Source organism: Polistes fuscatus, unplaced genomic scaffold (genome assembly GCF_010416935.1).
Source record: "Polistes fuscatus isolate 324 unplaced genomic scaffold, CU_Pfus_HIC Scaffold13, whole genome shotgun sequence".
Taxonomy (NCBI): Eukaryota; Metazoa; Arthropoda; class Insecta; order Hymenoptera; family Vespidae; genus Polistes; species Polistes fuscatus.
Window position 1 is genome coordinate 572634 of NW_025113031.1, and position 13174 is coordinate 585807.

General features: G+C 29.7%; 1 protein-coding gene and 2 long non-coding RNA genes across 8 annotated transcripts; 1 reads left to right on the forward strand and 2 right to left on the reverse strand.

The window, feature by feature from the left end:
• Positions 1-61: 61 nt before the first annotated feature.
• Positions 62-1363, reverse strand: LOC122513699. Its single transcript, XR_006302827.1, has 2 exons — positions 453-1363; positions 62-140 (listed from the first exon to the last, which is right to left on the reverse strand). It is a non-coding gene; the product is annotated as an uncharacterized LOC122513699 (long non-coding RNA).
• Positions 1364-1417: 54 nt separating this feature from the next.
• Positions 1418-1767, reverse strand: LOC122513701. Its single transcript, XR_006302828.1, has 2 exons — positions 1737-1767; positions 1418-1602 (listed from the first exon to the last, which is right to left on the reverse strand). It is a non-coding gene; the product is annotated as an uncharacterized LOC122513701 (long non-coding RNA).
• A 2321-nt stretch (positions 1768-4088) lies between these two features.
• On the forward strand, positions 4089-11896 carry LOC122513702 (F-box/LRR-repeat protein 7). Of its 6 annotated transcripts, none has more exons than XM_043630137.1 (8): positions 4089-4579; positions 4815-4914; positions 9336-9535; positions 9747-10021; positions 10107-10373; positions 10815-11184; positions 11442-11645; positions 11735-11896. In XM_043630137.1, the coding sequence occupies exons 2-8, from the start codon at positions 4816-4818 to the stop codon at positions 11868-11870; spliced, it is 1551 nt and encodes a 516-aa protein (XP_043486072.1). In that variant the 5' UTR covers positions 4089-4579; position 4815; the 3' UTR covers positions 11871-11896. The 6 variants fall into 6 exon arrangements, with proteins under 6 accessions (XP_043486072.1, XP_043486070.1, XP_043486075.1 ...); XM_043630140.1 differs by lacking the exon at positions 4089-4579 and adding an exon at positions 8956-9047 and having other exon boundaries at positions 4827-4914; XM_043630141.1 differs by lacking the exons at positions 4089-4579; positions 4815-4914 and adding exons at positions 6081-6160; positions 8956-9047.
• Positions 11897-13174: the final 1278 nt, after the last annotated feature.

Here is a 13174-nt window from a genome sequence, read left to right on the forward strand (position 1 = left end):
TCGTATCTTCAAACTTCGACGAAGAAATAAAATTTACAAGACAATTTCATTAACATTATCCTTTCGTTGTTCCTGTTGTATTAATCTCGTAGTTATTTAATATTTTTCGTTTTTTTTCGTTAGAATCAGGGAAGGTAAGCCTAAAAAAAAAGATAACATGGATTTCTGTAAAACATGACAATTCTTTCTCTCTTTTGAATTAAGAGTCCAAAAAAAAGAAGAATAAGAAGAAGAAGAAGAAGAAGAAGAAAATGAAAAACAAAAGAAAGAAGACAGAAAGTAAGGTTATGTTACGTCATCTCATCATCAACAATAACAACGCAACAAAATGGGGATTCCTAAAAAGAAGGGAACGTGAAGAGAACAATGTAAAAAAGATAAAATAGAAAAGTAAGGGCATAAGAAAGAAAATGTTCATCAATGAACACCTAAATATGAAACCCCCCTCGCACCTTTGGAAAACTATAGTAGCACCTTGAGCGAGCCGACTAGCCTACACTGAGGACTCAGTTCGGTCGCTTGGGGCTGAATTCGTTGCCGCGCCTCTTGGCCGGCGTATTTTTCTCTCGTCTCTTTCCTCGATAAGAGGAAATAAATATTTGGTAGTCCTTCCCTTCGGTTATTTTACTTCATGACGATGATGATCGAGGTAACCCTAAAATATTCACGATTATCCTCGTGGTAAGTTTTCATATATGCCCGCCTCCTCCTCCTCCTCCTCTTCCTCTTCTCTCAACGTTTCCTTCCAATGTTTTTCCCTTTATCTCAAACAAACGCATAGGACACCACTTTTTCTATCTTTATCTTTCTCTCTTTTTTATTTTTTATTTTCACACCGAAGATGATAAATACTTTTTTTCTCTCCGTTCGTTGTGCTTCTCGAATATCTTTTTTTTTTCTCTTTCTCTTCAATAAATTTCAACTTCGTGTTGATCCTTTGAGGAAACAGCACACAAAGAAGAATAAGAAGTAGAAGAAAAAGATTAAAAAAATAAAATGAGTAAGGTTAACAGGAGTATAATAACACTCGAAAAATATGAGCACTTAAAAATGGTGGATGATACAATAACACTGCAAGCAGACACGATTTAGACTGGTCGCATTCCGTAGGAAGCGGAGCCTTTTATACCATCCGCCATGTTTAGCGCATGTCCTATCATGATGTGGAGAACGAGAGAGAAAGAGAGAGAGACAGAGAGAGAGAGAGAGAGAGAGAGAGTGAGAGACAGAGATAAGTTTGAGAGGAAACGAGCAAGTATATATAAAAAGAAAGGAAAAAGAGATATAAAATGGTGGATGGAAGTGAACGAATGAGTCGAGTGTATGAGTATGATGTGAGAGGAAAGGAGGGGAAAGTAGGAGGCTAATAAACGGCGTAGAAAAAGGAGGGAAATAATAGTACAGAGTCTTCTTTTTATGTTTCTTTGCTATTCCTACTATAAGTACTACGACCGTTTACGAAAGAAATCGATAGAGTGGCGCTGCTGCCGGTGCTGAAGTACTTCGACTGCTACTACGGCTACTATACTGGTTCTCCTGTATTGTATAGTAGTTGTATGCTTCTGTAATTGCGTTCTTCTTCTTCTTCTTGTTATTTTCTTGCTGTTATTGTTTCGTTATTCGGTTATTCATCCGGTATACATATATATTTATATTTTTGGCACTTATTAGAAAAAAACTAGCCGAAAGATAGAGAAACAAAATTAGAAATAAAAAAAATTCCCCGCTTAGCGTACTAAATGAATGCTTTGCGACACGATAATCGCGACTATACGAGTACTTTTGTCTCCGTTAACGGGTAACCCTAACCGATATCCCGATTATATCTTCTTTTCCCATCTTCCTTTTTTTCTCGGATTAATGTCATCACATCTTTCTTACACCACAAATGGTCTTTCTTATTCGCTCGAATTTATCGGGAGATAAATTTTATCTTACGTTACACTCGAACAATTCCGATAGATAAGATCTTTTTCTTTTTTAATCGAAGATTTCGAGACAGGCAATGATCCGAACCATACGGACAATGAGAACAATTCATGATTAATTGTTTCTCTCTCTCTCTTTTTTTCTTTTCTTTCTTTTCTTTCTTTATTTATTTCTTTTTCTTTCTTTCTCTTTTTTTCTTTCTCCGTTGTTGATGTATTTCTCTTCAGAAAAGTGTTTTCCAGAAAAATTTGATCTGGAGAATATTTATCATTATCATTATCGATAATAATCGACGTACACTTTCTCTTGTTATTTTCGTGTTATTCGCGAACGATAAGAATATAAAAAACATGTATTTTTTTTTTTTACTATCAATATTTTTTATCGGAAAGATACATGTTGTGTATATTGATTATGTACAATGATTATATATATATATATATATATTCATATTCTTCTTTCAAATAAGCTAGGATTTAACAATAGCTAATTTACATTCACTAAGAATAAATTTACATTCCTAAGGAAACAAAGATATGGATGTTATAATTCTTCGCGAAAACAAATAGGGAAACAAAAGAGAGTTTTATTAGAAATGATTTATTATTTTCTTTTGCAAGTATTTCACAATTTAAATATTTATACGGTATAAGAGTACTATTTAAACATTTAACAATGTTTTTAGGTATGTGTTATTTAACAATGACGCGTTACTATTGTCGAGTAAAATATCCCGTTGAAAAGTTATTTAATTGATCGAAGTCGAATTAATTACTGATTTTGATTAGAATTTTGAGTACCGACTGTCGGTAATTTATCAGTAACGTCAGTAATATATGCTGGAGTAGTATTAAAAAGTTAACATAAAATTTCAACAGCAGAAAAAAATGAATAAGTGCGCTAAATTGTTAACAAAATGCTTACTAAAAATCCATAATTGCTAACTTTATTAATTAATTATTTAATTAGTTATTAATAATTACAAATGTGGAAACGTCATGAGTGAGAGATTTTTTCAAAGTGCGCTTGCGCCTTGAATTTGTGGTTGCGCATGCGTATAACATATCTCCCACTCATGACGTTTCCATATTTGTAATTATTAATAACTAATTAAATAATTAATTAATAAAGTTAGCAATTATGGATTTTAAGTAAGCATTTTGTTAACAATTTAGCGCACTTATTCATTTTTCTGCTGTTGCAAACTACGTTGCTTTACTTAGAAATAAAAAAAGTTTTCACATTTTCAATTATCAATAAATAATTAAATAATTAATTAAAAAAGTTAGCAATTATGGATTTTGAATTAGCAACTAGCTAGCAATTAAATGCACTTATTCACTTTTTATCAGCTGTTGAGGTTTTATGCCAACTTTTTAGTACTGAAGCAATATCAATTACCAACATTGATAGAGTTCTTTATTACCAAGCACTGGTACTAATTCATAATTCCATCTTTTGGTCATAAAAAAAAAGAATTCGAAGAGTTTGTACTTTTTGTTCAGCCGTGCATTGGGCTGAACTAATTAATCAAGTTTTAAGTGGCTGCAAGCCAAAACGCCCGGGTTTGATTCTCGAACAAGTAGTTTAAACCACCTGTAGTAGAAATGTATTTCATTAATTCTTCCTAATTTCTGATTTAATCAAGAAACCAATAAAACATTAATAACAATATAGAACTTTTTGTGTTTTTCTAATGTTCTCGTGACTCCTACAATTTTGATCTAATTCAAATGCAATAAACGGATACAAAATCAATACTTTACGTGAGATTATCTCCCTGTAAGAAAATATTAATTTTGTTTTAAATGCGATGTCACATGCTAGACGTAAAAAGAATATGCCGGCATGAAATAACAATGGCGTACACGCAGCAAATGAAAATTAGAGAGCGCGCGGTTTAATTATTTTATTTATTATTTTTATTAATAAAAACCTAGTAAAAAATGTAAGATATAGAAGGTATAAAAATGGGTGATTTGAAGATTAACGTATAAAAACCTTTGGAAAATGTAGTTTTCGACATGGTCGAAATAGTTTTTGAGTGTATACTGGGATTGCCCTCTACTGGCCGTACAACTCCCACATGGCATCATACACAGCCACTCCAGTCATTCTATTTCGAGTAAGCAGAGAAACTTTCGAGATTATTTTAGTTACATTTTTCTCCTCTACGACTGTCGGTTAACAGGCACAGGAGCTTACTTAAATTCGATTAGTACGAGTTAATGTCAGGATGACCGAGTAGGTCCACTTCTGTTTCAGTCGCGAACATTTTATTCATTTTGAATTACCAAAAGAAAATAGAAGAAGTTTAGGATAAGGGCTGTTACAAATTTCGAAATTTCATTTTGTTATAATATCTGTGTGAGATCGAACACAAAATTTCATCAAATTTATAATCAGTGCCTCGAAATATTTGATAAAACATTTATTTATTTCATTTATTCGTTCTTTTATTCGAACAAAATATATCGCTGCTGCTACTAATTCGGAAGACGCTTCCTAATTTCTGATTTACTAATTGATTGATAAAAAGAAAAAGAAAAAAAAAGGCACGATTTATTATACACAGTGAACAGTATAATACTATACAAGTATAGTATTTATTGTATTTTATTCCAAATTTGTAATATGCCAAATCTGTGTTGTGAGTATTGCACTGTAATGTTAACTACATTTGAAAATTTCAGATTGTGCGGGGAGATTTGAAATAAATAATTAATCACAAGACAAAAAACACAAAACCACGATATAAATAATTAAACATCCAATTAACTTTAATTACTTTCTTTTTATATACGTTCGTTCTTTCGTGTCTTTCCTTCGTTTTAATATTTATTTTTTAATCAAATTCTACGCGTGTCATCGATGGATATACGAAGAATGTCCAATTGGAATGTTCTAAGTGTGGAGGCAGCATTACAACAACTCAATTGTTTCGAAGAGGATGGAAAAGAGAAAATAATCAAACGTTCTAACACGGTGAGAACAAATAATCAATTAAATCACACACACACGCACAAACATATTTTCAAAAATATATGTATGACATGAAACAAATTATTTATTTACCATTTATGAAGTAAAACATTATTATTAACTAGCTCTAAACTTTGTTATTTTCTTACGATTTATAGCATATATAACTTTGATTTCTGATATGTAAAAAGTTCTAATTATTAGATTATTATTCTATTATTTAAAAATCGTATGGATTTTAAAGGAGATATTAATTTTGTTATTGTTGTATGGGATTATGAATTACCGGTATAAAATATTCTTTTTATATAATAGTAGGAGTATAATAAACAATTTCTTTAATAAAAATGAATAATTTTTTTTTTTTTTTTAAAGAAAAAAATTGATTGAAAAAAATAACATTTAAATTATATCCTAGAGTTTATACAAACAAAATTGTTTAATTGTTTAGCCGATAAACTCTGGGACATTCTATATATATATATATAGAATTAATAAATAAATAATAATATATATATATTATATATATATAGATTTTATTACTCTATTTTAATATTATAAAATTTCTATAATATATATACTATATTATATTATTACCAATTTAATATTATATAATATTTCACAATATATAATATAATCATATAATATTTATTTATCGATTAATAGTGGAATGTTTTTGATCATGCGAATTTCTTACTCGCACACACTTACTTGCACTCACATAGAGACATAAATTGTCCAGGAATGTTAGGAGTCATCTTTTGGCAAGCACGTTGATCGTCATTGGTCAAAAATGTTGGTACATTTATCGGCACGTTTTTAACCACATTTTCTCTCTCTCTTTTTCTTCGTATTCGTTTCCTGTTAGAAACTAAAATGTATTTATCGATGATGTCCCTTGAAAATGTCAATAAGAGCTATCTATTCTGGCACTCGAGTCATCACACAGTTAAACTCTGTGTCAGCTAACTCTTGTCTTTATTTATAACTAATTAAAGTAGACTCACACAGTTGGATTTGTCCACTCTTCTAGATCGGTCAAACATTGTTTCGATTAGTAATCATTCTATTACTGTTAAACATTTTTCATCGATCGGTTGGATTATTCGTTAAATCATTTAGTGATAATTAATTAATGAAAGTTTAAAAAATGAGTACTTGGACTCGTTTGAATGTTGAACATGCTACCAGTGCTATATCCAGAGAAGATCTTGGACTTAGTATACGTAGAATTACGCTATCGGCTAAGGTAAATTGTAGTAGAATTTTTTCAATTTAAACAAATAACCACGCTAATAACAATAGTCAAATATTTGACGTGTTTTGGAAATTTTGTTAACCTGTTTTTTGTTTATTATTTTTTTATTATAGTTATTATTGATATACATTATTTTAATTAGGATGTTAGATTTTAGTATTTTATATGTCTTATGAATTTTAGTCAATTATATTATTGTGTTATTGTAATAATTTTATATATTATATTATATTTTATATTGTTTTATCATATAATATTTTTAAATATTTTATTATTCTACTATATGGTTTAGTGTATTATATTATTATTCTGCAAATATTTAATTATATTATAATTATAAAATAAACTGTATGATATATAGGTAGAATGTTAAAAAAAAGTTCGAGTGAAGTTCACGCCAAGTTCAAATGAAGTTCGAACAGTCATTCTTAGTCACAACCCTAGTTACTTTTTTTATTCGATAAAAAAGAAAAAAAAAGACCAATAAATAATTATCTCCGAAATTACTTAACATATTTCATATTTATTTTTCATATTTATTTCAATTTATCGTCAATATTAATTGGTAAATTTATGAAATTAAAATCAAATTTCGAGGATAAATTCATCTTTCATTTTACTTTTGATTTCAAAATGGCGATGTTAAAAGTATGGATAATAAAATCGATATATAAAAAACGAATTAGAATGAATTTAATATAAAATTGTATTGGAAAATAAGGAAACCGTTCGAACGTATTGCGTCATGCACTTTTAAGGGTTTACCTAACCTAATATTATGCATATATATATATATATATATACATAGCTATATATAAATATGTTTTCTTATTATATATATATATTTTAACTTCACTCGAACTTTTTTTTAACATTCTACCTATATATCATACAGTTTATTTTATAATTATAATATAATTAAATATTTGCAGAATAATAATATAATGCACTAAACCATATAGTAAAATAATAAAATATTTAAAAATATTATGATAAAACAATATAAAATATATATATTTATATATTAATAATAATTAATATTTATAATCTTAATAATTTAATATATAAATATTAATAATTAATATTTTTATATTTATATATTAAGATTTTAGTTGATTTAAAATATCCGATTAATCCTTCTTATGTTAATTTCATAGACTCGCAGTTAGGGTTTGTGTTTTGTTAATTTGAAAAATATATTATCCTAAATAGTCTTGGAAAAATAAAAAAGAATAATTAATTTTTTTTAAAATCATCTAAAAAATTTTCAGTCCGTCTTACAAATTTATAAATGTAAGATTTACTTTAAATTATTGTAATTAATTATTAATTGAGATATCAAATTTTCGACATTCCGAGCAACTCTTACAGTTTGTTGAAATCTAGCCAACTATTTGTCTGTCTCTCACGTTCTATCAGCAACGTTGATTCTAGTCAATTATTTATCAACAATTAACTGAATTAACACTTTATTGATAGTACATAATATACCTTATATTTATGAATTATGATCGTTGATAAATATAAAAGTCATAAAGTATATGGCAACAGTAAACGTCATAACATTTTACCGTACAATAGGACTCGTAAATTCGCACGATCATTTGGCTGATAATTCAGATCATTGGATGATAATTCAGACCGAAGTTATTTGATTTTTTTACTATTATTTTGTTACGTTTTTAAATAAAATACACACGCTCTGATAAAAAATATAGGCTTCCGTCTAAAAAAAAAAAAACAAAAAAAAAAACTTGAAAATGGCCACGAAATGTTACATTAAAAAATTACAATCTGAAATATAAATAAAAATAATTTCTGAAAAATACTTTCTAAAAAAATAAAAAAGAAAAAAATTAGTTTTTTTTCTTAATTAGATTGAAACGAAATAAAATATTATACAACGTTTTAATTTGTTTACCACCTTGACGTAATAAAAATGATATTTTTTTGGATAAATAAAATTATACTTTTTTTTCTATCTTCAATTAACATTTTGGGATTGATTCTAAACATTAAAAAAATGTACGAATAAATGCGAAACAGAAAGAAACGTTGGCACGTTAACGATGGGAACAGGTAATGGATTCTAAAATAAAGTAGAAGCGAGACTCTAGCAGTGTCTTATATTTAGGACAACGCGCGTGCGCGATCCGGATTAAAAGGGCAGAGAAGAAGACTTGTGGTTTCCGCAGAAACGCGAATCGCGAGTCTCGCGCCACGATTTTCTTCACGATTTTTCGATCAACAATTTGGTGCTAATTTTCGAATTTCCCCCCTTCCCCGCTTTATTCACCCGTAGCCATCAATCGTGACGGATAATCAACGAAATTTCGACGATAATAAGAAATATTCTTACTTCGTTTCCACCCACAAGCGCAAATATCCCCCCTCCACTCACCAACAAAAAAAAATTCTATTTCGAATTCCCAACGTTAAGTGTGATTTTGTGACATTGAACTTGAATAAAAGAAAAAAAAAAGAAAAAAAGAAAATAGAAGAATATAAAAAAAGAAATCGTTGATTAGATATTTTTTTTGTTTAAAGTTAATTTAATGATACAATCGAGTTAGAGAGAACGTTCGACGTTTTTTTTATTTTTCTTCCGTTTTCTTTTTTGTTGTTGTTGTTGGTATTATATTGTCAGTATTTCTTGGATTTTTTTTTCCTCTATTCGCGAGGCTTTTTTTTCTTTATTTTATTTTATTTTACATTACTTTTTTTTTATTTATATTTTTCGTCGAGTTGTGATATCGTATAAAGAAAATATATCACCATGGATCTAGGAGGTGTAGATGTATGGGGTCAGATCGCCGTGGAAACGTCTCAGATGTTCGTTTCCGAAGGTGGTGTTATTAAAAGTCGTTTTGCAGCCACCGTAAGTTGTTAACAATGTTCGACAATTGGTCTTGAAAATTAAACGACAATTAAACGACTCATTTTCTTTTCTATTTATTTTTGTAGAAATACACACGTTTTTTTATTATATTATTACGCTTCTAATATTTAGGAATTGTGTTTAGCAATTAATTTCAGCTATTTTTATTTGCATTAGAGTATTTAATCTCTTAGATATTCTTTTTTCTTTTTTTTTTTCTACTGATTAAAAGTATTTTTAATTTTTTTCTCATTAATTAATCGTTTTTCTTTCTGTTTTTTTTTTTAGACGATAGAAAAACTGCCGGACAAGGTGATACTAAATGTCTTCAGTTATTTATCACATCGCGAGATATGCAAGGTCGCGAGGGTTTGTAAAAAATGGCGGCAAATAGCGTACGACACGCGTCTTTGGAAACACGTATCGTTGAGACCGGAAATCAGTGGACTCCATGTTGGATCACTCGAAAGTTTACTTCAATTGATAAGGTTACAACAAAATCTTATATATTATTGGTTAAAACAATCTACAGTTTGACGTAATATCGTTTGTTGAACGATGCCAAGTATTAAAATAGGAATAACATTTTTACATTTATTTTTCATGCGTATCGGCATCGGTCCGATTTTTAATTAATACTCTCTCTTTACTCTTTGTTGTTTTTTAAATTAAATAAATAAATTATTAATAAATTTACAGCGTACGTTTTGGTGCATCATTAAGATACATCGAGTTACCGATCGAACTGATCACTCACACCGTTTTACACGAGTTAGCAAACAAGTGTCCAAATTTGACTCACATGCTCCTTGATTTTTCTACTGCCATGCAACTCCACGATTTCTCAGAGATGCAAGCATTCCCGACGAAACTTAAATACATGTGCATCTGTCTGTCAGAAGTCATATTTATGGAAGGTTTCATGAGAAAAATTTATAATTTCATCAATGGCTTGGAAATCCTTCATTTGATTGGTACGCTTTACTTTTACTTTTCTATTATCTTTTTATATGAAAAAAAGAGAAAAAAAAGTAAACAACTTATTTCTAAATTCGGCAGGCACTTACGAGAAAATCGAGGAAGAGGAAGAAGAAATTTACGAGGTGATAAACGTTCACAAATTGAAATCAGCGACCCCTAATTTGCGAGTGATCAATTTGTACGGTATCAATTTCGTCGATGATTCCCACATAGATGCATTTTCCTCGAATTGCATACAATTGGAGTGTCTGGCAGTGAATTTTTGTGCCAAGGTCACTGGTTCAACCATGAAAACGTTATTCCAACGTAGCAGAAGATTGAAATGTCTTCTTATGCAAGGGACAAGTAAGAAATTCTCACCCTGTTATATTATATGTTTCATATTTGAATATGGATGATCAGAAGTTCCAATCCCTTATGATTTGCTGTTCTAAATGTTAACATTTATTATTATGTTAAATGTTAGGTAACTGCTTGCATTAGAAGTGAAAAATTTGTCCATTACTTTAGTTTAGCAACTAAAACTTTAAATTCAAATACAAAATTCTAACAATTCATGAACGAACACGTCCAATTAATCATCCCAAATAATGGGAATCACTTTTCTTCGCTTTACCAAAACAAGCAGGTTAAAAAATCCATGCAGATCACAGATCATTGATCATCCATCCTCAGGTTTTCATGATTTTCTTCTAAAACAAATTAGTCAACACATTAGATGAGATTTTGTTTCGAACGTTGTCATATCGATCATTTGTTAATTATCAAGATTGATCGTATTTTCAGATCTACAAAGCGATTACGTTATGCAGGTCGAATGGGAGAAGTCCAGTATCCAAGAATTTGACATAACAGCAACGGATTTATCAACTGATTGTTTGATCGATATGCTGACCAGAATCCCTGGTCTTCGTTTTCTCAGTGCCGGCCAATTAAATGGGTTCAATGACAGCGTGTTGAAAGCATGGGTAGAATCTGGCAATCCACGAAATTTGATTGCTTTGAACCTGGACAGTTCGGACAATTTAACCGACGATGCTTTACACAAATTCTTGTCGAGACATGGTCATCAACTTTGGGGCATTTCATTGGCTGGGATGCCGCATATAACTGATCAACTATGGCAAAGTGTTCTACCTATTCTCACTAATGCCAAGTAAGAAGAATATTCTATTTTGTATTTTAATTATTTCGAAATATTGATATATGACAGGGAGATTTTCATTTTGCGAATCAATGGAATTCGACAACGATGAACGCAACAGTGATTCTTAACTATACTGAGTCCACAAATTTTCTTACACGTTCAAATATTCTTATGACAAGTTACGCGGGTGTGTCTTTGTAGGATAATGATTGAAAATCACTGATTGTGAGTTTATATATAAACCCTCGAATTAACATTAATTGCAGAATTCTCGTAATGGGTACCAATGAAAGACTCGGCGTTAATATTCACGTAGACCAGCTAATGGATGGAATCGCAAATAACAGTCCAAATTTGGAACGACTCGAGCTACGTTGGGATCCAGAAAATTTAAGATTTTCCGATAAGAGTCAAAAAGCTATTGACATTTTACGAGTCAAATGCATCAAACTTAAGTGTTTGGTTCTGAGGTACGTAGAATAGCTAATACGGAATAATTAAATAAAGATAAAATTATTTCTAAATAAATCTATTTTTTGTTTTTTATTTTTTTTTTTAGTGATGGAAGATATTACGAGATCGTTAAAGCTAATTTCGAACGTGCTGATAGATTGACGGTTGTTAGGACGACTACTTGCTGCCGAGTATCGAATTATTATTTGTTACAAAATTACAAAGATTTGATTTTCAATTGAAATCGCGAATGAACCATTTGGCAATTTATAATATTCATTTTATCGTTTAAATAAGTCTATCTTTTTCTTCTTCTTTTTTTTTATAGTTAATTTATCAGCTTTGTAAATTATTGTAAAAATTACTGTGTAAATAATTATAAATTATTGTAAAATTGTACCTAGGAGTTAAGTATTGCGCAAAGTATTATATGAAGGATAGCTGTCAAAAGTTATCCGGTTTGTCATTTTATAAACTGTAAAAATATAACTTCCAAAATTTAATCATCATAATAAATTACCAGCAGTTACACTGTCATTGAACATAGTGAATAACTTTATTATCGACTGGACGAAGTAACAAACAACTGGCAACTATTAATAAGATGGTAATTATTTAAAATATCGAAATCAATAAATCCTTGCGAAAACTTTCATATTTTCTTTTTATTTTCGAGGAATAATTACTAATTAATGTGTGTGCGAAGTCTGTTATTAAACAGTTACCGTATATAAAAGCAGTACTTTACTATCTAAGTGTTTTAAAATTATCAGCCGTATATAAAGAAAGTTCGTATGTTTTACGTTAAGATTCCTTAATGATTAGATTATATTTTTTCTTAAAAATAAATTGTACATACTTAAACTTTAACATTTCACTTAAATATGAATAACTATGGAGACGATTATTAAATTCAAATACAGAGTAAGTAAGCTACTCGAATGAGCCACTATAGTGGCTCATCGACCTGAAAAAAATAATCGCAAAAGCCACTTTAGTGGCAGGCCGGCTAAGCACCATATCGGTAATAGTAGTGCTCTACCTTTATCTATCGATCGTCGGTAACTGCCACCGTCGGTAACTTTCCGATTTTGCAAATATATGACCATCGGTAATAGTAGATTCCTATTTTTAAAACATCGACCGTTTTTAATGAGAGTTTGTACTTTAATAATATTGACCGTTAGGAACCTAAATACAAAATATTACGGACGTAGAGTAAAAAAAATTTTAAGTCTACTATTACCAACGGTGGCAGTTACCGACGGTCGATAGATAAAGGTAGAGCACTACTATTACCGATATGGTGCTTAGCCGGCCTGCCACTAAAGTGGCTTTTGCGATTATTTTTTTCAGGTCGATGAGCCACTATAGTGGCTCACTCGAGTAGCTTACTTACTCTGTATTTGAATTTAATAATCGTCTTCATAGTCATTCATATTTAAGTGAAATGTTAAAGTTTAAGTATATATATATATGTACAATATATTTTTAAGAAAAATTATAATTTAATCATTAAGGAATCTTTACGTAAAACATACGAACT

What these genes read in the sequence shown, in the direction of transcription:
- LOC122513702 (XM_043630135.1), top strand. Translation starts at nt 4,801, where the DNA reads ATGGATATACGAAGAATGTCCAATTGGAATGTTCTAAGTGTGGAGGCA. An exon ending in GGAAATCCTTCATTTGATTG is followed by an intron (nt 10,022 to 10,106) that starts GTACGCTTTACT and finishes TAAATTCGGCAG; the next exon opens with GCACTTACGAGAAAATCGAG. An exon ending in CTTAAGTGTTTGGTTCTGAG is followed by an intron (nt 11,646 to 11,734) that starts GTACGTAGAATA and finishes TTTTTTTTTTAG; the next exon opens with TGATGGAAGATATTACGAGA.